Source organism: Misgurnus anguillicaudatus, chromosome 5, assembly GCF_027580225.2.
Source record: "Misgurnus anguillicaudatus chromosome 5, ASM2758022v2, whole genome shotgun sequence".
NCBI classification, from domain to species: domain Eukaryota; kingdom Metazoa; phylum Chordata; class Actinopteri; order Cypriniformes; family Cobitidae; genus Misgurnus; species Misgurnus anguillicaudatus.
The window spans coordinates 15194129-15219042 of record NC_073341.2 but is presented as its reverse complement, the minus strand read 5'-3'; the positions used below and the strand labels follow the sequence as shown (position 1 = coordinate 15219042).

Below are 24914 nucleotides of genomic sequence, written 5' to 3'. Positions count from 1 at the left end.
AAAAGGCCATGATATTATTTAATTTAACTCAGATTGTGAGTCATAAACACCTACGATGGATTGATGGTGAGTAAAATATGGGCTCATTTTAATTTTGGGGTGAACCAATCCTTTAGGCAACTTTTAACTTTTTAAAGATTTCCCAATGGTGAGTCAAAATACATGCCACGGGTATTTTTTTTTCACGATGATTATTTATTTAAATAAAATAACTTATTTGAGGCATATTGGCTTTGACTTTCAATCCCGGGCTATCCCAAATGACTCCTATTGAATGAGCGGGAGCAGCTTGTATGTAATGCTACAGTATCAAATATCCTTTGACAGCCATGCATGCTTGTTCGTCAAGGCCCGTGCGTCACAGCTGCATTTGGACACGCCCCTTCCAAACGCTTGTTGAATAGGAATGACAAGGAAACATGACAACCGTTAAAGATGAATCTGATACACCGTTATAATCGCTCGTATGCTCGCTCTTTCGCGTTATTATGCCATCCGAGCACCAGTCCATTGTGGCCCTCGCTGTAAGTCTGAACGGAGCCACGGGGAAAGCCGCTTGGGACCGGGCCAAAAAATACAACTGAAAGAAGAAACCCAGCCCTGCTTCGGTTACGCGCCGAGAGAGGGAGCACGCCGATAGTGACAGTCAATAGTCAGGGCCACTTCACAACTCATCTGCGTGCCTGTGATCGCCACTTTAACCGTTTTGGTGTGCACCCTCAAAGGATGTAGACCTCGGCCTGCCATCTCTTCGTCTTGGCATGTTCGTTTCAATGGGACTTCTCGCAACGCTTTTTCTAATCAGGCAATGCCTTCCCAACGTGTTTCGCGGCGCAAACTACAAAAACCACGCTCGTGTCTCAGCGATTCTTCCAATTGCTCATGTATACATACGCTGGTAGTTTAAAATGCATAGGTCTTGATTAAAACCCATTTTGTACGGACGGAAAATAGCAATTTTAGCTGGGAGGAGCAAGGAGCTCCATCTACTCTTCGGCTTCCACGGCAATATCATAGTGATTTTTAATGGAGCTGGAGAATATCGTTGCAAACACGGTACTACTAAAGGCAAGAGAAGGTAAGTAACACAAATTAATGTATTGCAATTATTATTGTGTTCATTCGTATGCAGTTCTCTCGAACATGCACCGATTTCACAGACAGGAAAAGACACGAAACCGCTGCCTGTGCACCTCTTGTGATGATGTAATCGGGTGATGAACAGATGCTGTGTGAACGTTTGTCCATCACGACCTGTAACGTTGTTCCCAACATTCCCAGCGGTTTTTCATCTCCAGCCGACACATTATATCGTCAACAACATAATGCCGAAACTTGTAAATTGTGTCGTTTGACAGTTACTGTTAACCCTTCAGCGTACGCCAGCAAACATCAGCAGCCTCCCACATCCGTTTTAAGTGCTCGTGATTTATAAAGACGACTTGAACCTACGGCTTCTACCGAAACTTATGCTCGGTTATTGTTGTATGTAAACACTTTGATTTAACTTAAACACATTTCGCCTTTTACAATAGAGGTTTTATGTCTGTTTGTCTGAGGTATGACGTGAGCTATGTGTAAGGAAATGGCAGATATGCTACAGCTGGTCGGTCATCGCTACTCTAACTGGTTTATAACGATCACCACAAACACAACAAGCTCATTTAAATGCAGTAGGTCCCAATTAGTTGCGAAAACGGATCAACAGTCGATAAAGCCATGTGAAAATAAACGTTACCACCAAAACCACAATTGCCACCGCTTCCTTAACTGGTGTTTTGCAATAAGGCCTCGTGAGACGACCATCGTTACGTTATATTGAAGTTTCGACAGTTGAATCTGTAATGATGATTTATATCCGCTTGCTAACACCCCTAGCCACATTTAAAACCAAAATTGTGGGATTTCAGTATGCGTTTTTGCAAGCCCAAGGATATGACCATTAAACGACCATTGTGATAGCCCCATGGTTACATAGTATAAGAAAAAATCAACTTTTTTATGATCAAAGTGAATGATTTATATATTAACATTAGCTGTAATGCTTCCTACCACTGTCAGGGCAAAGCTGCTTAGTTCCATCAACTTTGCATCATGGAAATTATAATAGGATCCTGATGGGTCGTGCAAAGGTTTAGTGTATATTTGGGTTTGAAGTGAACAAAGATTTGGGAGAAAGACTAAAGGATGAGTGCAGATCGCTGTTCATTCATACTGTACAACAAGCTATCTGTCAGCAGTGCATTGCTACAGTGAAGCACCAGAAAGATTAGTGGTACCATTAAACTCTTGTTTTAGTTACAAGGAGCATGTTTTGCAGATTATAGTCACTTCTTTCTCCGTTTCAATGTGAACAAGATATGTAGAAAATGAATATGTGCGAAATTTCATTCAAATTTCTGAGACGTGTGCCTGGTCTTTGTTTACAATTTAATAATTTTGTGATCTTTATGCCACGGTGTGTGATTCTTCAGAGCCGACTTGTGACATTGTTCATCCCAGATTACACAATATGGAGGCAGTGAACCTTGGTAGCCAAAGCTCCCAAAAACGTTTTGCACCATTCTCCTTTGTCGTGGAGACGCAGGACCACACATTCAGTTCCTGTGTTCATTTTGCCTGTAGCGCCCAGAGTTTACCATAAATGACCAGGGTTAGACAAGTGTAAGATTTACAGTATACATGGTGTCATGCAGAGAGCACTGTCCTGTGCATTTGATTGGTTATAGATTAATGCTTATCAGTGTTTAGAATGGCTGAAATTATATTAAAGGGGCCATTTCACAAGACTTTTTATAAAATGTCAAATAAATATTTGGTGTCCCCAGAGTATATGTGAAGTTTTAGTTCAAAATACTATATAGATAATTTATTATAACATGGTAAAAATGCCACTTTGTTCGTGTGAGACGTTTTTGGGTGTGTCCTTTTAAATGCAAATTAGCTGATGAAATGCCAACACTGATCACCATGATGGTGGTTTCTTGAAATTTAAACTCAATTGTGCTGTCAATTATTTTCTCTCTCTCTGCCATGGTTGGATAAGATTAAAGGGCGGTATTATTATAATGAGATCCCCTTCTGACATCACAAGGGGAGCCACATTTCAATGACCTATTTTTTCACATGCTTGCAGAGAATGGTTTACCAAAATTAAGTTATTGGGTTGATCTTTTTCACTTATTCTAGGTTGACAGAAGCACTGGGGACCCAATTATGGCACTTAAACAAAAAGTCAGATTTTCACGATATACCCCCTTTGCATGTGGTCAGGTTTATTTTACGAATGTTGTTTGGCATTTCGGCAGTTTGTGACAAACTTTTTACAGTATCCAAAATAAGTTACTTTTAAAGGACAACTAACTTTACAAAGTAAATTTTGGATAGGCAGGTATGTGGGTGAGTGGTCTGTTTGCAGTTCAATAGTTTAAGAGATGTTTCAAAACTGTTTGTTCAAAAAAAAAGTTTTTTTTTTAATCAACGTGTTTCTTGTCACTGCTCTTATTGCTGCGCAGTGCGCACATACATAAAACATCTGGCTTTTAAACGTAGACTTGTTTATTGATGCGTCCAGAGATAGAGGGAGAGAAAGAGAGAGTGCACTTGTTCACCAAAGGGTCTGCTTTGTTTGCCCTATGTCCATGTATTACTGTCCCCCCAATTTGTTTATCACGCTGAGTCTGGAGTGAAAATGAGGTGCAAGGCATGCAGCCTCTTGTCCAAATGTTCAACTAGCAGCAGATAACAGGAAAAGCAGAGTTTACAGGCCACACAATCTGTTTACATGGCTTAAGCCACGCTTCCGAAATCATTAGAGGACCTGGCCAGAGCCAGACAGCCCCAAACTAAACAGAAAACCCATCTACGTCTGCCGTGATATTCTGCTTGGAGATTATATGGAAAACTTTAGGCACAAACATCAAACTGACTATGGAAAGAATCCATACTGAACTTGTGATGCATGTTTAATTTAAAGGTGACTTCACTATTTTTATTAAAAATGACAGATTTTAAAATGTTATTTGTCTGCAATCTGAAACACTGTAGGGCCTGAAGCATACTTTATTCAAGCATGCAAATGTTTGGCCAACACATTAGTGCAGTGTGCGCAGTGCACACAGGTGTGCAGGGCTGTCTTATGCATTTTGTGATATCTAGGTGCAGTACGAAAGCATAAAAACGGGCATGTCATTGAACCAGATGTGTTATTATTAAAGTAACTTTATGAAACGTTACCCTGTCTGTGAAATCCAGGCTAAAGTCTGATAATCTAATAGCGAGTTTAGGAGCATCAAAGTTTGATTCAACCAATAATTTAACTATGATTTCAATTTTTGACATGGCCTCACTCTAGCCTGGCTAACACCAGACCAGTCTCATGCTCATTTTCACATATTTGAGGCGTGGTTTACGAATGCCCAGAGCCGTTTATTGGGCGCTACGAATGTCTATCAAATAATGCGTCTGTACGTAGCTCATAGCCAATCGTTTCCATTATACTAGATGACGTATGTAGAGCGACATCAATTCAAATGTAAACGACTTTTATCGGTTCGTGTGCACACAGCTGAAAGCTAGGCAACTAAACCGGTAACTGTATATTGATATTGAAAAGCAACACATTTTATTGGCAATGTGACAACCACAGTACAGGCATAATGACAATATGATATTAATAAATACCACTTACCATAACTTAATTGTACTTTGTCAACGACGATGCTTAGCAGGTTGGTCCTATAAAACTCTGTGGTTATCATGTCTTGCCATATACAAACATCCTTTTTTTTTTAAATAAACTTGCATCCAAAACTACTTGGAACATTATCTAAGGCTGCTTTGAAAAGTAAATTCGCGTCTGTTGCCGTGTTATAACAAATAACAAAACTGCTTCGGTGTGTCACATAGACGTCGTCATTGTCTTGCTGCCCCCTCCCCTTTCTGTGATTGGTTCCCTATTTCAGGGGCAAAAAGGGCAATAGTTTCCATGCTAGACTTGCAGCGTGAATTTAATCTGGGGAATTTTGGAAATATTCCAAATTGGAAACTTAACCGGAACTAGGGGCCAAAATAGACAAGAAGGCTATTTTATGCAAATGCTGAACAATGCGACTAAGCGACTGCCAATCGGAGTGTATGGGCAGCGCGACGTAGATCTGTGGCCCAAGTCGAAGAAAAAATTCAAGATGGCGGAAAATGCGTATTTCTGTATATATCTATAAGTTTGGCATTTTATCTCATATATTTTGTTACTTTTATCGAGAAATAAATAATTTTAAATCCAAAAACATCATTCTTATAACTTAACAATACCTCTGAAGTGAATTTTGATACCGCTTTTAGATACTAGCCAAGAAACACCCATCAAGCGAGTGCATGCCGCTCACTTTTGTAGCTAATGTGACTGTACGGTAAGCTTACATTCAGATTTCTGATTTACTGGCTAGCTATTGTATAAACGCATTTTGGTATTTGCCAGTTAAACTGTTAAAATGCAGCAAGTATGGCTTGTGTGGTAGTCAAGGTGTGAAAAAAGGAGAGGAAGTGAGATATGGATTTTTTTTTTATTTCAGGGGGAGTTGCTGTGTGTGGGGGGGTCATTTTTAGACACTACTTTTTAAAATTATTTTAATGTTTTCTCAGTCAGTGTATTTGTCTTTACAATGGTATATTGTTGTTGCACACTAGTTTACACACGGTTATAAAAAAAAGTTAAAGAAAAGTGAATACGTGCAAAGATGGACATTATTGGGATTGTTTTGTGGGCAGTATTTTAGAAATTATCCGTGCATGTTATGGAAGAATTCAAGTAAGTGCAGGGGGTGTGGCCTTAATGGCCCTTTAGTAAGCAGTGTACTGTGTGCATGAAGAATGTGCAGGGTAGGAATTCAACTGAAATTGCATTAAATCTTGTTGTTTTAAACAAAAGTATGCTATAATATATATATATATATATATGTATATATATATGTATATGTATATATATATGTATATGTATATGTATATGTATATATATATGTATATGTATATGTATATGTATATGTATATGTATATGTATATGTATATATGTATATGTATATGTATATATGTATATGTATATGTATATATGTATATGTATATATGTATATGTATATGTATATGTATATATGTATATATATATGTATATGTATATATGTATATATATATGTATATGTATATATATATGTATATGTATATGTATATATGTATATGTATATGTATATATGTATATGTATATGTATATATGTATATGTATATATGTATATGTATATATGTATATATATATGTATATGTATATATATATATATGTATATGTATATGTATGTCAAGACTTGGCGTGATTGCACACACCCACAGCCAGTGATGTCACTTCCTGCTATGAGCTTCTGTAGATATGCTGTATGCAGTAGCTCCCATTGAGTACAGTAAAGTCACTTAAGTCTCAACACACATAAATTATGCAGTTCTACAAGCCTAGTAAATTTCCACAAGCATGGCCTGTGCCGAGAATTGTTTAGATTCACAAGGCAAGCTCAGCCAATTGCATGGAGAGGAAATATATAAAGATGACATAAGGAAAATTTGTCGTTTGTCTTTTTGGCCTCAAATATCTTTCATAGACAGACAGTACAGACAGATAAGACATAAAACGTCCTCACTCTCTTTAGTCCAGGGTCAACTTAGAGTAGACTTAGTATGCATTCTGATCTAGAAGAGGAGTACACAGCATGATAAACTGTAGTAAAATAAACCCATGACATAAATGACAGATTTTAGTTATGTTAAAGTACAGTTACTGCTTTTAATGTTCGTATTTGAGAACATCCGAAAGATCAATCTTCAGTCACCTCAACAACCAAAATTGGTTAATGGTTGGAACTGTGTTCCCTTGTTTGTCTTAAAGGAATATTCCATTTTCTTAAAAGAAAAATTCAGATAATTTACTCACCGCCATGTCATACAAAATGTCGATGTCTTTCTTTGTTCAGTCGAGAAGAAATTATGTTTTTTGAGGAAAACATTGCAAGATTTTTCTCATTTTAATGGACTTTAATTGAGCCCAACATTTAATACTTAACTCACCACTTAACAGTTTTTTTCAACGGAGTATCAAAGGACTATAAACGATCTTAAACGAGGCATAAGGGTCTTATCTAGCAAAACGATTGTCATTTTTGACAAGAAAAAGAAAAAGTATGCACTTTTAAATCACAACTTCTCGTCTAGATCCCGTCGTGATGCGCCAGCGTGACCTCACGCAATGCGTCATGACGTCAAGAGGTCACAGAGGACGAATGCGAAACTACGCCCCAGTGTTTACAAGTGTGTTGAAAGAGGACCGTTCCTACGTTGTTGTATGTCAATTGATACTAATTAATGTCTTTGTGTCAGTTTATTGTTTACAACGGTCCACAAATGTGCGTTTTATATATGTAACACGTGACCTCCCTACGTCACTACGCATTTACGTTAGGTCGCGCTGGACCGGACCTAGACGAAAAGTTGTGATTTAAAAGAGCATATTTTTCTTGTCTAAAATGACAATTGTTTCGCTAAATAAGAACCTTATGCCTCGTTTGGGATCATTTATAGTCCTTTGAAACTCTGTTGAAAAAAACTGTTACGTGTTGAATTAAGTGTTAAAGGGATACTTCACCGATTTAGCATTCAGCTTTGTATCTGTAGAAACCCGGCAGTATTACTGAATGACCATGTTTCCCTCCATCATTTCCCCCTGAGAGGAGAGATATTTGCATTTTGGTTCTGCAAAAAAGTCCTCCGATGATGCAAAAATCGTCATATTACATCATCGGAGGACTTTTTTGCAGAACCAAAATGCAGATATCTCTCCTCTCAGGGGGAAATGAGGGAGGGAAACATGGTCATTCAGTAATACTGCCGGGTTTCTACAGATACAAAGCTGAATGCTAAATCGGTGAAGTATCCCTTTAAGTGCTGGTGTTCATTAAAGTCCATTAAAATGAGAAAAATCCTGCAATGTTTTCCTCAAAAAACATAATTTCTTCTTGACTGAACAAAGAAAGACATCAACATTTTGGATGACATGGTGGTGAGTAAATTATCTGGATTTTTCTTTTAAGAAAATTGAATATTCCTTTAAAATCAGCGCTGTTAAAAGTAGCATGAAGCCAGATCAACACTGTTAAAGGGATCTTTTTCATCTTTGGCAAGCTTTCATGGAAATGGCATTGTATCGGTTTCTTTTCAAAGACTGAGTAAGTGTCTGTGTCTTGAAGAGGTAGGTGGGGGGCACATTCCTTAGCAAGGGTGTAATCCGACCCTGCCGTTCTCTGACAACCTAACCGCTTTGGAGTGCGCAACGTAACCCATGACGACGGTGGACGAGTCGCTCTCCATCCCATTCAAGAATTCTAAAGCTGGCAGACCGCTCCGATTTGCTGGGAATTGTGCCGTGTGAAAGCCTGAAAAAATAAACGTCATCCAGCACATGTAAATGAAGTCGGAGGCAAAGGAAAGGAAGAGAAGTGTGGAAAACAAAAAATATTGTGAGGGAGTTGTGAAAGCGGGACAGGGAAAATTTGTGCTGCTGCTTTGGCCTGATGCTAAAGAGTTGCATCACAGTACTTGAAGTATTACATTTTTGTTTTCTTACTACATGGCTTTCTGTGTGAAAATGCACATGGTGACTCCATTGACTTTATTTCTTATTAGTTTTCTTAGCACATAGCGTGACTTATTGCGAATATTTCTGCTATATTATATAGACATCAGTTTTTGCTAAACACCACACCCAGTATAGCAGCATTGGATGGATGTATCCCAACACAAGCGACATGCAGTGGAGCAGAAGTGGTGAAGCTTGTGTTGGGCTGCGAGTGATCGGCGTGAAAATTGATTTTGACTCGTTGTGAATGACCGGTTGGCTTGCGAGCGGACGTCTGTTGCTTTGGTTGATGTCATTTTTGTCTGATCTAATTCCAGACAGTCAATATCCATACTTGTTGACTGACTTGTGGCTTTGGTTACAGTTAAAACAGCTTTATAGAAGTGGTCCGGGAAAGGCGTGTAAAATGCCTAGAAGGTTAGGTTTGAAGACAGTTTTTTTGTCAGAATGTTTTAAAAGAAAAGGTGGCAGGGTGTTAAATATATGCACTTATCTATCTCCACTAATCATGACATATTGTTTTGCTCTTCAATGGGCTGGAACCGAACAAGTAATCTATTAAACTTCAAAGCACTGTAGTACACATTCGTATGGGGGTCTCGGATCATGGGGGTCAAAGCAGTTTTACTCTTTCCTCCAAGCTTCCTTCTTCCTGGCCAGCTGTTTTTGATTCCCTTCACATCGCTGAGGATCTGTCAGTCTCTTCCTAGCTTCATATACCTTACGTTAGACACTAGACTACAAAAGGCTTGAACTGACTATTGTGATGATGTGCATGATTCGCACATTAAAAAAGTTCCATATATGGTCTGAAAATTAAAGGAACTTGGTTTGCTAACCAGAGCCTCACTTTGTATTTAAATATGAAAAGAAAAATTAAAGATGCTACACTGTCAGAGAAAATTGTTCCCGAGCTGTCACTGAGGCGGTACCCAAGTACATGCAGCCGTCCCTAAAGATTTCATATTAGTACCTCAGAGGTACATATTGGTTTCAAATGTATACATATCTGTACCTAAATGTTACAAATACTGTAGACGGTTTTAGCAGTAACAACATAAACGGCTTTCGTTGAATAAACCTAACTTTCTGTAAAATCTGCAAAGAAAAAAAGAGTCCTTTAAGAGTTGTTTATTTCATAACCGTGACAACGCATGCGCGTCCGATGAAACCATCTATTAGGAGCCTTTTAAAGGTTATTGCCCCAGTGATAGCTAGGGACCATATTTGACCATTTTGTGTGTGCGAGTGTATCTGGAGTGTATCAAGAAAACCACACAATATGCATTTTTCTTTTAAAAACAACAAAATTTCCTTGAAAATGTTATTTAAAATCGTATTAATCGTTCTAAAATTAAATAATTTCTTACCTTTAATTACTTGTGGTTTACCAGACATTTTTGTTCATTCATAATAAAAGCTCATGACTTACAATATGCATAGCAAAATGCATTTAAAAACAAGATATTATTTTTAGAGCCCGACCAATATGGGTTTTCTCTCTCTCTGTTGGCTGATGCCGATACAGATATTACAGAGTAAAAAAAACAGATAACGATATTTCGGCTGATATTCTTTATGTGTTTATAGTACAGTACACACATACTACAGTGTATTATTCTACAGTACCATACATAGAATACACTATATGCATTAACAAAATATACTGTATGTATGTATGCAGGGGCGTCATGCACCAATTTTTTTAAGGGGGCACAGAATGCACAGCTCACAGAAATTTGTGCATAAACAGACATCAAACGAAATATTATAGAGCTTTCAGTCTTTTCCATGTCACTGTTTTAAGCGCCCCTCAGGCCCCTGCCTTCATGCAAAAACCTCCAAAATAAAAGTGTTGACTAACTTTCATATCAAATACTATTCAATCAGAATAATGATATGTTGGCATCACATTTACATCTGAAACGGCTGGTTTTGTTTATTTACGTTTTGTTTAATGACTTGTTTAATTGTGTCATTTATGCTTTTTGCACAACAACTGCATTATCCTATACAATTAATGTAATTTTAAATCCATAAAGTATATAAACAAACGAAAAGGACATAAGCTATAGCCACGTGATTGAGTTTAATGTTCAATAATGATTAAAAAAAAATGTTTAGATAAAATTATTAGAGAAACGGATTTTTGCATTCATTTTTACCTCGTATGTGAGCATGTGTGATTCCGCGCCCCAGTGAACTCTGGCGAACTTTTGGCGTTGTACCAAGATGATGAATCTAGAAATCTTTACCAATATAACGTCGAGACGGTCACATTTTAAACCTTACATTTTCTACACAGAGGAGGTTAACTACACATTACCGTACTGGGGTTTGGAAATGTTGTTAGCGTTTCTTACACGTTTTAATTCCTCAGATAGCAAAATGCAGCAGCAATAGCCAAGAGCTCGTGAGCGCACTCAGACGCTGATGACGTCAGCGACTGCGCTGACTGCAGCGCCTGCCACCAGAATAAAGTAATGTAACATGATCAAAACACTATCAAAACGGCGAAAATCTACGAAAAGTGACAAGGATGCATCACAGAATTAATAATATTTTGCATATTAAACAGATTAAAAGACAAGTAACAGATTAATGGACCCTTCTTTGATTCTGAGGTTGCATGCAAAATCCATTTGTCTGTTTAAACGTGTCATTTCTCTCACTTGCGTTTTAACAACAAGTGGACGAAAAAGACTAATTATAAACACCAAGTGTAAACGGGACTGTGTCTCTCGTTTATTTATAATCCAATCGACCAAAGCAGGTGTAAAAATGTTGTAAAGGCAACGCTTGACCGCACACTGACTGAAGTGAAGGGGGGTTGGCTGGTGTTGCTACAGTGAGTGACCTCTTTTTATCACTTTCAAATATTGATAGTTTTTTCAAAAACACCAAATTATAATAGATATGAGAAAGAATTTCATTTTTGTGAAAGACTTTTGATAGAGATCAGATTCAGAGCGATCCTCAAAACATACATGGAGTTTGAGCAGTTTGCCCTACGGAAATACTTCCGGGTTTTATAAGTTGGGTAAGAGCGCCACCTGGTGAATAATAGGGGAAATACGGATTGCCGGAAAAACTTATCATTGGCAGGGAAGCGTTGACGAGTTAACTTGTCAATGGCGGGGAAATAGTTAATACAAACGCTTTTCATGAGGTAATGCATGATATTCAGAGTGCTTATTTTACAGCTGGCTCTTTTCTTAGACTCACATACATAAACAGGCTCTCATGTGGGCTGGTGGTGAGGTTCAGACTTCATGATGATGGACCTTCTCTCCAGTCAGAGGAGTTTAAAATCTACTGAATTACATCACACTTATAATAATACAGACAGAGCGGCAGACATGGTAAGAAAGGCAGATCGTAGACTAACAGAAAGACAAACAAAAGTAAAAATTATGGCATAACTTCAGAGAAACTTACAAAACTTAATGAAGTGCTCTTGCAGTACAAGACTTAAACGTCATCACATGTTTTTAACTACATGTCAGTGCCCTCGATGATGACGCAAACTATGCAACTTTCCTTAAGTACATGCACTTATAACCTGTTGCAACACGCACCATAGCTTCATCAAACCTTGTTCATTCTTCACTGTTCTTCACTTAAAATATAGAAACCATCATGCAAATCTGCAACAGCGTTTTACACGTTCACTTATTTTAAAAATCTTCAAGCTATGTGACCACTGAAATGATGTGCTTCCAAAACTTTGTTGCATTGATCATAATATTTATATCTCTAAGTCAAACCTGCATAAATTACTTTGTGTTTCATGAGTGAAATATTTTTCAGATTATTTGCAATGCCTCCGGGCACTAATTTCAGTCTTACAAGACCAAATTCATATCTACTTCTAAAATTACACTAAACAACATATTTCTACCTAACACCTAACACGTTAAAACAAATTTTTTCAAGGTAATTTTAGCCATATAAATATATACATAGATACGTCACTAGCGGCTGTTTCTATGGAATGCTTATACGCAAGTCATTCGCCATATTGGAATGGTCCGAGGTGGTACATTAACCAGTGTTGCCCAAGCGTGCCACACAAGCCCAGAAAAGTGAAGCCAAAATGTCTCGATCGCCCTCCAGTGACTGGTCCCAGTATAGGTTATAAACCCCGCCTCCCCATGTTATTCAATGGGACTTGAGACCAACTAAACAATTTAATTACACAATTATCTTTTTTTCCGAAGCTGGTTTCTGTCATTTACTGTAGTTTTCATCACGCTGATGTATATTCAAGTGTTTGTTTTTAAAATAAGTTTGTTTTTAGTTAGCTATTTAATGCTATAAAAACGGGGGTGTCACGTCATGATTGACAGCTGTGATATGCGCATTCTGCGAGAGTGGGGCCTTGCTTTCGCGGCTTTACTTCCTGCTTACTACTGCGCAGGACTGGTTCCAAAATCGCTACTGCGAAGACTCAAACCCAAGATGTCAGCGCTGTATCGGGACACTGACGGCTTCACTTTTCACCAATGAAAGAGAGCAAACTGGCGTTGTCCATCTTTTTTTTACAGTCTATGGTGTTGCCAGATCTGTGATGATACTGGTGACACGGATTGCTTATCTTGCGTGTTAGCCTAAACGTTGAATGATTTTGTTTATTGACTGTCAATAATAAGTTAAGATTATTTATGAAAATAAAGTGTTGGTATTTAGGATAGGGCTTTCAACAAATATTCTAAATTCGAATATATATTGAAAACGAATTTCGAATGTGAAAATTAATATTCGAATAACTTTTTTTTTTTTTAAAGCCAGAGGTAATTGAGGCGTGGCTGTCTGCTTTGTCAGTGGGCGCACTAGTGCGCCTGGTTCAGGGACAGGTCACAGTAGTCACACTGTCTGTCACTGTTAAAAGTTGGCGTCTTGCATGGAAGATGGCAGAAAGTCGACCGCAGCAGAGAAAGCTATTTTAACTAGAGCCCGACCGATATGCGTTTTTTCGGGCCGATGCCGATACAGATATTAGGGAGTAAAAAAAGACCGATAACGATATATCGGCCGATATTCTTTATGTGTATATTATAGTTCTGTATGTACTACAGTATATTATACTAAAGTACTGTACATAGAATACACTATATACTTTAACATAATATACTGTATATGAATAAATACAATGCAATGCAATGATCACTCACAAATGTGGTGATCACTCACAAATGTGGTGATCCAACACTTATATTGATGTGACAAAGATGTGTACTATAGGCAAGAAGTTAACAATAAACTTTATTATCCAAAATTAGTTGGATATCAGTGCACTAAACAGTAAACTTGACTTATTATAAATAACTTTAAAACACAAAGAGAACAAAAGACACAAAACTTGCATCATTTGCAGTTTTGACGAGAATAACGTTATAAAGAGAAACTTATGAAGTCATTGATTAATATTAGCTTTACAGTAAGTTGTGTACTTCACAAATTAGTTAGCCACTCACAGTTACGAAGACAATGCTTGACGGAGCACATACTAATATACGCTATGTTTAATGTTGTGCACAACGTTTTTATAACACAAACCCAGGGTTCCGTGCAAACTTTAGACTTTTATAAAACTAAAGCGTCTTCGCTCCGCCTCTTTTATTTAGCAAGGGTGTAGAGTTGCGCGAGCTTATTGAATCAATTGCTCTGAAATTAGCATGTTAACTAACAACACAAGCAGCAGTAATCTCATATAGTGTTATATAAGTGCACGGCTGCGCGTAGTTTAAACGTGTCATTTCTCCGTCTCGCGTCTTTCTCCCGCTTGCGTTTTAACTCGCAAGTCGACAAAGAGACGGATTAAAAACACCAAATGTAAGCGGGAATGCGTCTCTCTTGTCCATTTATAATCCAATCGACCAAAGCGCGTCTTAATACCAGGTGTAAAAATGTTGTGAAGAAGACACTGCATGACTGCTTCCATGCCACCTGAACTGAGAGACTGACTGACTGAACTGAAGTGAAGGGGGTGGGGGATTGGCTGGTGTCACTACAGTGAGTGATCTGGGTCACCATTAGCAACCAGTATGGCGCACTCTGCTGGACAAACAAGTACTTACATCTTTCAAATGCATTTAATGTGTTCTGTAACAAACGTTCATATCGGCGCATATCTGCGGCTTATACGCCGATACAGATATATCTGCGACATGCTCATATCGGCCGATAAAATCGGCAAAACGATAAATCGGTTGGGCTCTAATTTTAACCCCCAAAAATCTAAAAAGCTATGTCTGACAGTACTTTGGATTTTGGTCGGTAGGAGGTAGAATTCGACCACTAGCAACATGTCAAATCTCGAAAATGTGCACCCAAATGAGCATGGCATCTTGTACACACTGCAGATTAATTTGTTTGTCACTTCAACTTTTAATGCTTAATCTTGTTCTGTACACACACACTTCAGTAATTTACGGGACTGACAATCGCATTCTACAACCGCATTAACTCCCGCAAACTGCAGTGACAACCGCGTTTACAGAAACTTTGCATAGTGTGTAGCCTACATAACCGAACTGAACAACTAGTAGTTAATAAAGTGTTTAAACGTGCATCATGGACATGACAGGTCTCTCTTCTGAAGAAATAAATTATTACAAGGGGGAAAAGTCTTCTGTATGCGCGATACAGAGAATGACAGAGGCACAAGCGTTTGCTGCGCAGTGTTGCCAGATCTTGCACTAAAAAAACAGCGAACAAGAAAAATCCATTAATAAACCAAAATAAATCCAAACACTTTACCTCAAAGATCAAAATATTGGGACTGGCACCTTCACATTTTAACAACACCAAAAACTTGATCGCTTCATGAGCCAAAAGCCATAAACGGTTAAGCGCTAAAATGGTATGCGGGTACAAAAAAGACAAGGACCTGGCAACACTGCAAGAGCGCGCACAGCCTCACAAATGCGTACAATACACAACGACACGACGGAGGTTTATTGCTAAACATAATGCTGTTAAATTATTTTCATCAAAGCTGTGAGTGATAAGCACGTGAGACGGAAGGCCGTTGCTATGGTTATCTCCGTGTCAATCATCACATTTTCACATTTAAATGCGGTTGTCACTCCTGAAAGTTTGCAGCGTGTACGAGACCACAATGTGTGTGGAATTCCAGCTAAACAGTCACGTCCTAACACTTACTTTGCATCGCCCGCCACAAGCTATTTGTCTGCAACACGACAAGAGGTCATAACGGAGAAATTAATTTCGTTCATTTGTAAGGACATGAGACCGATCAGTGTCGTGGATGGAGCAGGCTTCAGGGAGTTTTGTCAAGCAATGTAAATGAGGTACCATATCACTTTGATGTCTCTTGATTTACTTGTTTTGTGTATGTAATATACGTTGTCAAATATGTTTCAACTTAAATAGACTACCTATAGAAGTAATTATGTTTCTTTATATTAATTTGTCCTATTATTGACGTAATGCGTCGTTAAACGTCGTATAACGTTGTTGAAAAAATGGGCAACCAGATATTCAAATAGTTCGAATATTCGTGGGGTTTTTAGGGAGAATATTCGAACGTCATTTTTGAACAATTTTGACAGCCCTAATTTAGGATAGGGTCACTGGGCTCGATTGGATTGGTTTTTGTTGTGCAAATCTGGCAACCCTGCCACAACGTTCCAGAAACACTAAACAGCAAGCTGACTGTGTGTATGCAACTATGGTTATACACTTGTTTGATCAGATTATCGGTGGTTGATTGTCTTATTTAATTGGAAGGCGGGACTATATTATAGGCTGGATTATTTTAGAAAGATTATTGAGATATCTGTTAGCATTGCGTAAAAGAGTTTAAATCTACATCTGTAATTAAAGCAGGCCTTTTGTGTTTACCTGTGCGTGCGCGTGTGTGTGAGAGAGAGAGAGAATGAGAGAGAGGGTACTGAAGTAAGAAAGTGGTGTAAAAGATAACCAAATAAAGAATGCCTCTCTCTGATCTTTCATGTTGAGACAGGTATCGAGAGATATATCTGGCCCCTCCTCCACTTCTTTTTTCCTTTACTATCTTTTTTCTTTTCTTGTAGACTATTAGATTCTTCAATGACAACATTGCGTGCCCTACGTTAGCGTTCGTCCTCTGTGATGCTTGTGTGTTATGTAATCTTAGCACAAAGCATGCATGATGACAGTTTGACCGGCATGCTTTCTCACATTCCACACTGGAGCTATTTTTAGCGGCATGGAGCGATACAGCACCTGGCTGAAGTCTCAGGAAGTGCTTTAAGATTCCTGTAATGCCGTACAGGTTCCAAACAGACTGTCAAACAGAGATTCAAATATAAACACACAAACCCACGCCGATTTCCTGATATACAAATCTCGTACGAACGTCACACCACACAAACATTTTACATATAAAAGTGTTTGCCAACAGGAACTCGATACATGGAACATGATACAAAATACAACAATAAACTTAAAGTTGTACAAATCAACCTTATTGTAAAGTGTTGCCAGATATCATGTCTGTGGTAGTTACAGTTTGCTTAAATTTGCTTTAATTTTTAATATAATGAATTTAATCAATTTAATATGGTGTATTATTTTAATGGTTAGATGCGATGACATTTGATGTGCCGCTAAAATGTGTACCATATTTGGAGAAAGTATCTTTACTGTCGTACACAAGTACAGACTCACTATCATAATTCATATGATGTTTCACTGTGATCACTGCTGTGCTTAAGGTCACACATTAGCCTGACTGTGTTCTCGGTCGATGTGCTTGCGCCTAACCCCTCGCGTACCAGTTGCATGCGCGTGCACCGGCACCAACAGATTTTGCCCCTAAGCTCAAAGCTATTTTTAATTTTGGTAATTATCAAATGTCACATTAAGTATGCATGATCTCAGGAAGACTGATTGAAAGTATATGAGCTGCTTGTCACAAGCTGTTCTTTCCTAGTGTTCGTTCAAAATTCTGCCTTATTGTTGGAAATACACTGATTGTGTAAAAACAATCAAGCACATTATTTGGACACCAATTTTCTGATTATATTCCTGGATTTATCGTCAGTTTTAATCCATGCAATTGTGTCATATGAGGATAATGGAAGAGCCATTTGTTCATGTTATATAAACAAATAAATGACAATGAGTTTGCAATTGCATTATGGGGACATTCAGGGTAAGATGCATCACAAAGATCAGCTCAGGGCAAACTATTGTAGCAGGTACTCATTTTTTTTTAAAATATGTTTTTTATAAGGAATTATGCATGCATTTCTGCTAGTGTAGTTTAGTGAGTATCTAAACTAAATTAAATTTACAACTATATATTTTTAATTTTTTTCCACCGAAATGTTATCATGTTATGTGCAGCTGGCAGAGAATTGGACATAGCTGCTAAGGTATTTGGAGTGTTCGTTTTTAGGATTTTACTTTTGCATTGCTAGGTGGTTACCTACCAACCCAGGTCAAAAGAACCCAGTGTTAAATCTATTGCGGCTCTAGATGTGGATCCCTACAACGTTTATGTATTCGCAAACCAAGGCAAAAATTGTACGTAGCACTCGGAAAAGTAATACCCCTCCTTTATTCATGCCGCGCTGTGATGCAAATAGTTTGGAAAGAGCCACATGCCAAAGTTTAATACTTGGGGTGAGTGGTTTGTGCCAACTAGTGACATCATAGCCCTCATTTCTATGACCAAGCTGTTTAGTTATTTATAGTATGTACAGTACTTGTGCTTTGAATTAAACTGGTATTCGAAACCACACAGCCTTTCGGATTAAAAAGCTGCCTTCCTGTTGTACTGGAATCAGATATAGACATGTTGAGGATGGCATAGTCATAGTTCGTTTTGAAAACTATTACATGTGAGAATTTTAAACTGTTTATGATGGTTTCATATTGACTTAAAATAAAGAACAGAAACAAACACGTATATAATTCGCCAGAATGTGGTTAAACATGCTTACAATGCACAGAGTAAAACTGGGTTTAAGTAAGACAGGTCCCAAACTTTCTTTGGACTGTTTATGCTGGGCAGTATTTGGACTGCTTTAAACTACAAGATGCTGTCAGGTATACTTTGGATGTATCAGGAAGTATTTATGTTGGAAGTTGCTCCTTTAATTTACGTAATGCCTTCATAATGTATTTTTTTGTACAGTGTTAGGCAGAATGTATGTAGCATTAATTGTACACAAGGCATTTGAAGTGTTGTTTTCGATTTAATTCTGGCACATAAAAAATTTCAACTTCCTTTTCATATACATATAATTTTAAGTTGAAGTATTTTTTTTTTAATTTATAAAGTAAAACTTTGAAATAATCAAGGTTGAAGTTGTATTTATTATTTGTGGCAAGTTAGCATAAAAAAATTTGAAGGATTACAATAAAAAAAATCAACAAAATCAACAAAAAATAATCGTTAGCTACAGCCCTAGTTTGGAAAATTACAATTAAAGGTGCAGTGTGTAATTTTAAAAAGGATCTCTTCACAGAAATGCAAAATAATATACAAAGTTATATTATCAGGGGTGTATAAAGACCTTTTACAATGAACTGTTAAGTTTTTATTGCCTTAGAATGAGACATTTTTATCTCCATACACAGAGGGTCCCCTTACATGGAAGTCGCCATTTTGTGCCGCCATGTTTCTACAGAAGCCCTTAACGGACAAACTCTTTTTACTAAGTTGTCTCCGAAGATGACATTTTTACGGTGGCGGCTATCGTAGCTTCTCTATGAGTTTCAAAAGCGATGGGTGAGCAGTGGACTGAGCTGTTGGTTGCAATTCACAACCTCACCACTAGATGTCGCTAAAATTTACACACTGCACCTTTAAAGGAAAACATAATTTTTCACGCCTTCGGGCGCATTCATATTAAAGGAAGTTTGAGCGAGAGGGGGAGTAGTCAGGAGTGATGATGTTAAAGGGATACTTCACCGATTTAGCATTCAGCTTTGTATCTGTAGAAACCCGGCAGTATTACTGAATGACCATGTTTCCCTCCATCATTTCCCCCTGAGAGGAGAGATATCTGCATTTTGGTTCTGCAAAAAAGTCCTCCGATGATGCAAAAATCGTCATATTACATCATCGGAGGACTTTTTTGCAGAACCAAAATGCAGATATCTCTCCTCTCAGGGGGAAATGAGGGAGGGAAACATGGTCATTCAGTAATACTGCCGGGTTTCTACAGATACAAAGCTGAATGCTAAATCGGTGAAGTATCCCTTTAAAGCACACTAGGGTTGTCAACGAATATTCTAAATTCGAATATATATTCGAGAAGTTTTATAAAAACGAATTTCGAAGGTGCAATGCACAACGCCAAGACGGAGGTTTATTGCGAAACTACCTATACAAGTAGTTATGTCACTTTGTATTAATTTGTCCTGTTATTGACGTAATGCGCATCATTGACAAAATGCGCAACCAGATGTTCGAAAAGTTCGAATATTCGTTTTTACTTTAGAGTGAATATTCAAACGTCATTTTTGAGCAATTTTGACAGCCCTACTGCAGGCCGAGGTCGAAGTGCTCCAAACTAAGTGCTCTTCCGCTATACAATATAGTTCAAATTTTTAATCTGCTTAAACATTCGCCACGTTTTTTTTTTGTGCCACCATACTTACCTGTGTAACTTCTCATGTAACAGTCTTTAAATAGGCAAAACATGTAAGTGTTTGGTGGCTTCTAAATTCATCCCTGTTTGGATCCTAAGGAATGAATGGGGCTAGGCTAAATGCTAACACATTCACGACGTGTTGAATTGAAAAAGATAGTTATGTATTAATTCCTCTAAGTTAAGATAAGGACATGGTAAAATATTGAAAAACGGTGGTGTATTCCTTTAAGACTTTTCCAAAATTAAAACAATTCAAAATTCAGTAACTCTTACATTACTCCAGTGTTTTTTTCCTGTACAGAACATGAGGAAGTGAGGATAACCTGACTGCTGAGTTTCTCTTGGCTGTTCTTGAGTTCATTAAAAGGGCTGTTTGAAGCAAGTGCCCTTAACGCAATAATAAAAAGACAAATGACCCCATCACACTGGAACATTTCAACAAAAGGCCTCTTCCTCCAATAGTCCTGGCCTTCACCTTTGGAAAAGGCGGCACTTTTTTACATCCTGTGGCACAAAGGCTTGTGTTGTAGTTCGAACGGCCACACCTCGGTGATTCCCTTAAACACATAAGCATATGGACCATGAGACAGACTATGTATAGAGCAGGTTTGTTTTTACTTAACACAGGTAGTCGGTCACTTTTGTTTTCTGCACCCAGACTGTGTTGGCTAACGTTAGTAATCCAAGTTGAATCAAGTAAACACCGGCTGTGCAGAGGTTTTGTTGGTTACTCTCTAACGTGCTGTTTATTATTACATGTAATACTTTTCAACGTTACCTATTTTTATTAAAGCTGCAGTTCGTAACTTTTGCCTCTATCTCTTTTTAAAACATAAAATTGCAGAATAATTGTCTGTACGTGTGTTGTGCTTTGCCTCACTACTTTTTGTGGATGAATATCATGTCTGTGATCACGGTATCAGAGCGGATCTGTCATTATACATTGATTCGGCATGTCAGTTAGAAGAACATCCTAAAAGTTGCATTCTCCAGATGATCGTCACTTAAAGGATTAGTCAATGTTTAAAAAAAATCCAGATAATTTACTCACCACCATGTCATCCAAAATGGTGATGTCTTTCTATGTTCAGTCCAGAAGAAATTATGTTTTTTGAGGAAAACATTCCAGGATTTTTCTCATTTTAATGGACCCCAACACGTAACAGTTTTAATGCAGTTTAAAACGATCCCAAACGAGGCATAAGGGTCTTATCTAGCAAACCGATTGTCATTTTTTGCAAGAAAAATAAAAAAATGCACTTTTAAACCACAACTTCTCTTCTTCCTCCAGCTGTGTGCCAAGCCAGCGCGACCTCACGTAATTGCGCAATGCCGTGGAAAGGTCACGTGTTACATATATAAAACGCACATTTGCGGACCATTTTAAACAATAAACTGACACAAAGACATAATTAGTATCATTCGACATACAACAACGTCAGAACGGTCCTCTTTCTTCACACTTGTAAACACTGGGGTGTAGTTTCGCATACGTCATCCGTGACCTCTTGACGTGGTGACGTATTACGTTAGGTCGCACTGACACGTCACAGGACCGGAGGAGGATGAGAAGTTGTGGTTTGAAAGTGCTTTTTTCCTTGCCAAAATGACAATCGTTTCGCTAGATAAGACCCTTATGCCTCCTTTGGGATCGTTTAGAGTCCTTTGAAACTGTAATTTTAAACTGCATTAAAGCTGTTAAGTGTTGGGGTACATTAAAGTCCATTAAAATGCGAAAATCCTGAAATGTTTTCCTCAAAAAACATAATTTCTTCTCAACTGAACAAAGAAAGACATCAACATTTTGGATGACATGGTGGTGAGTAAATAATCTGGATTTTTTTTTAAGAAAATTAACTAATCCTCTAAAACTTTACAGATTAAACGGCACCATCTAGATCTAGGCATTTCACAATCCGCAGGAGCACACATATGCGATATAGTAGCTGGGTCGTCATCTTTCTGTTTACAGATGTGACATAAACATGCAGTAAGTCATGCAATGTTCAAGTTATTTACCACGAAATCCAACCCAACCAAGCAAATAAATCATCATATAAGCTTACCATTGCGAAACTGGGTAGGGTGAGGAGGCAGTTTTGACAACATTTTTGATTTTATATGTGTTTACTTAACAACATATTTTTTATTTTTTATTGAAAAAAGTTACGAACTCTAGAAAAGAATTTGTACCTCGAATTGACTTAACTAAGGGTGTACTCACATTCTACTTAAAGGGCCATTTCACCGATAGGAACATTAATCTTTATGGAAAGTGAGTCATATTTGTAGTCAAAATGTAACATAAATGTAGAATTTTGTGCCTATTTGACAGAGAAAAGACAAAATGTGACTTTAGAGCACATTTGTATGAAAAACTACAACTGCCACTATGCACCACAATGCACAGCACTGCAAGCCACTCCCATTACTCGGAACACGGCTCAGACATGCTATTATGTACATAAATGCCACGTTAGTAAAACAAAGAAAATAGCCACCACCACTGTGTCTGACTGACACCAATCATGATTTACTTTTAAACGTGATGTTACATTGTGGTACACACAATAACACTCTGGCCTGGTGTGTAGCAAAGTCTTATTCAAACAGTAACGTGCGGTTTCAGATCCGCAGTACAAATGTCTTTCCAAGTACTTAAAAAAAGTGTATACATTTTAAATGTTTATTTAGTTTTACCAATTGTCTCTTGTTTACTGTAATTACATTTGTGTTATTATTGGCCTCACTGCTCTCACAATATAGACATATAAAACACCGCTCAGATATGCTATTGTGTACATAAATGCCACGTTAGTATAACAAAGGAAATATAAACACTCACTTTAGTCAGACGTCCGTTTAACCCTGCATCCTCCACACAAACGCGTCCCCTGCATAATATCTCCACAGACGCGCTGCCTCAGCTCTTGGAGCTTGTGCTCGTAAACCGAAACACGTCTTTGAAATAAGCACGCGACCAGAAACATTCACAAAACAAACGTTCATTTCCTTATCTGATCCAGAAATGTTAAACCGAAAGCAAACGGCGCGAGTCCGTCCAAGCTTATATACTCCGCAGCGCGTCTGCTCGTAAACCAAAACGCGTCTGTGAAATAAACATGTCCAAACGCGCGCAAAGTTCCTCTCTTGCATAGAAACCTTCACCAAACAAACATCCATATCCTTATCTGATGCAGAAATGTAATAAAGCAAGCACACAGCGAGAAAACATGCAGTAGTCTGTCCAAGCTTCTCTACGCAGCAGAGGCCGATGGTTGCTGCGTCTTCACCGGGCTCCTCTACCCAGCCGACGCCCAGGCTCCGGCTTCTCCTCGGGCTTCTGTTCCTACATCTGCCTCAGCTCTTTGCAGTATTGTGGCTCATAAAGGTGCAATGCACAGCGGATTAGAGCATCACGCTTGTAAAATCACCCTCTTCCATGTAATATTGATTAACTTCCACTGTTATTGTAACATGAATTCTGGCTCGCTCCACAACTTCGGTTTAGCTTAGCTTAGCATAAAGATGGCCGCTGGTCGTTTTTTTTCGGTCTGTGTTCGTATATTTTCGTAAGTCCCACCCACTTATATGTAATTGGTCTGAAGCGTGAGTGGGTCCCACCCATAGCCCCCACCTTGGAAAAATGAGGAATGAGTGTCTGTAGTCTTTCACACTCAATAGAGATACAGGATTTCCTTCTTTCAATGACGCAAAATGACGATTTTTACATCATTGAAAGAAGGAAGTGCCTCACTGAAATCAGTATTTCTCCCCTCTCAGGGGAAACTGAGGGAATGGTGCACGACCATTCAAAAACATGACTGGGGTTCTAACGGTACAAAGCTTAATGCAAATGGGTGAAGTTTCCCTTTAACTGGACCAAACCGCACCCGATTGTTCCCACTCCTCTGCTTGTCTGCACTCACACTAAACTTTATGATCCGTACCCAAGTACACTTACTTCATTAAAGATGCGATTGTTTTGAAGAAAACTGGAAGATTATGCACAATGGAGTTTATCGTTATAAGAAGTTTATCATGCGCTTCAAAGCGCACCGTGCCAGGGACCACATCTGCAAAGCATACCCGGGTACGCTAAGCTTACCGCACCCTGATACAGTATGGAGCGATCACACAAGCCAAACAAAGCGAACTACAGGGTCAAACTTACTCTGGCACGGTACAGTATGCATAATTTATGTACACCCTAAATGTACTACAGTTAAAAGACTTTCAATCAAAGATGTTTACACGCTAAACACTTGTCTTTGAGGCAAATAAATAACTGATCTAGCCACTGGCCACAATATAGTAACCCAGACAAAATCCACATCTAGATAGGGATAAACTGCATTCAAAAATATGAAATATATTTATCAGTAGTATTATTTTTAGATAAGATGAATAGAAAAATGAGAAGTTCACCACAGGGGCATTTTTATCCCCCACATTTGATATACAGTACCAAAGGCATTTTTTCCCTGAGCCCTGGTTAATATCTAAATCTGGCCACAATATTCAATACTGACAATGTTTTTCCTTTAAAAAGGCTTTGTGTTTGGCATTATTTCAAACAGGCTGCACAAACACGTTTGATAACCTTTCATTTTTTATACAAGCAATTCACTCAC

At 38.1% G+C, this 24914-nt stretch overlaps 1 protein-coding gene across 2 annotated transcripts in view; it reads left to right on the top strand.

Annotated features, from left to right (window-relative positions):
• Positions 1–343: 343 nt before the first annotated feature.
• The window catches only part of grk5l (G protein-coupled receptor kinase 5 like), a 60557-nt gene continuing 35986 nt past the window's right edge, over positions 344–24914 (top strand). Inside the window, exon 1 of one of the 2 annotated variants that reach the window (XM_055168999.2) lies at positions 344–1078. In XM_055168999.2, the coding sequence (XP_055024974.1) occupies positions 1027–1078 (52 nt within the window). In that variant the 5' untranslated portion in view covers positions 344–1026. The remainder of the gene's footprint in view (positions 1079–24914) is intronic. The other variant, XM_073867616.1, reaches the window with a different exon arrangement.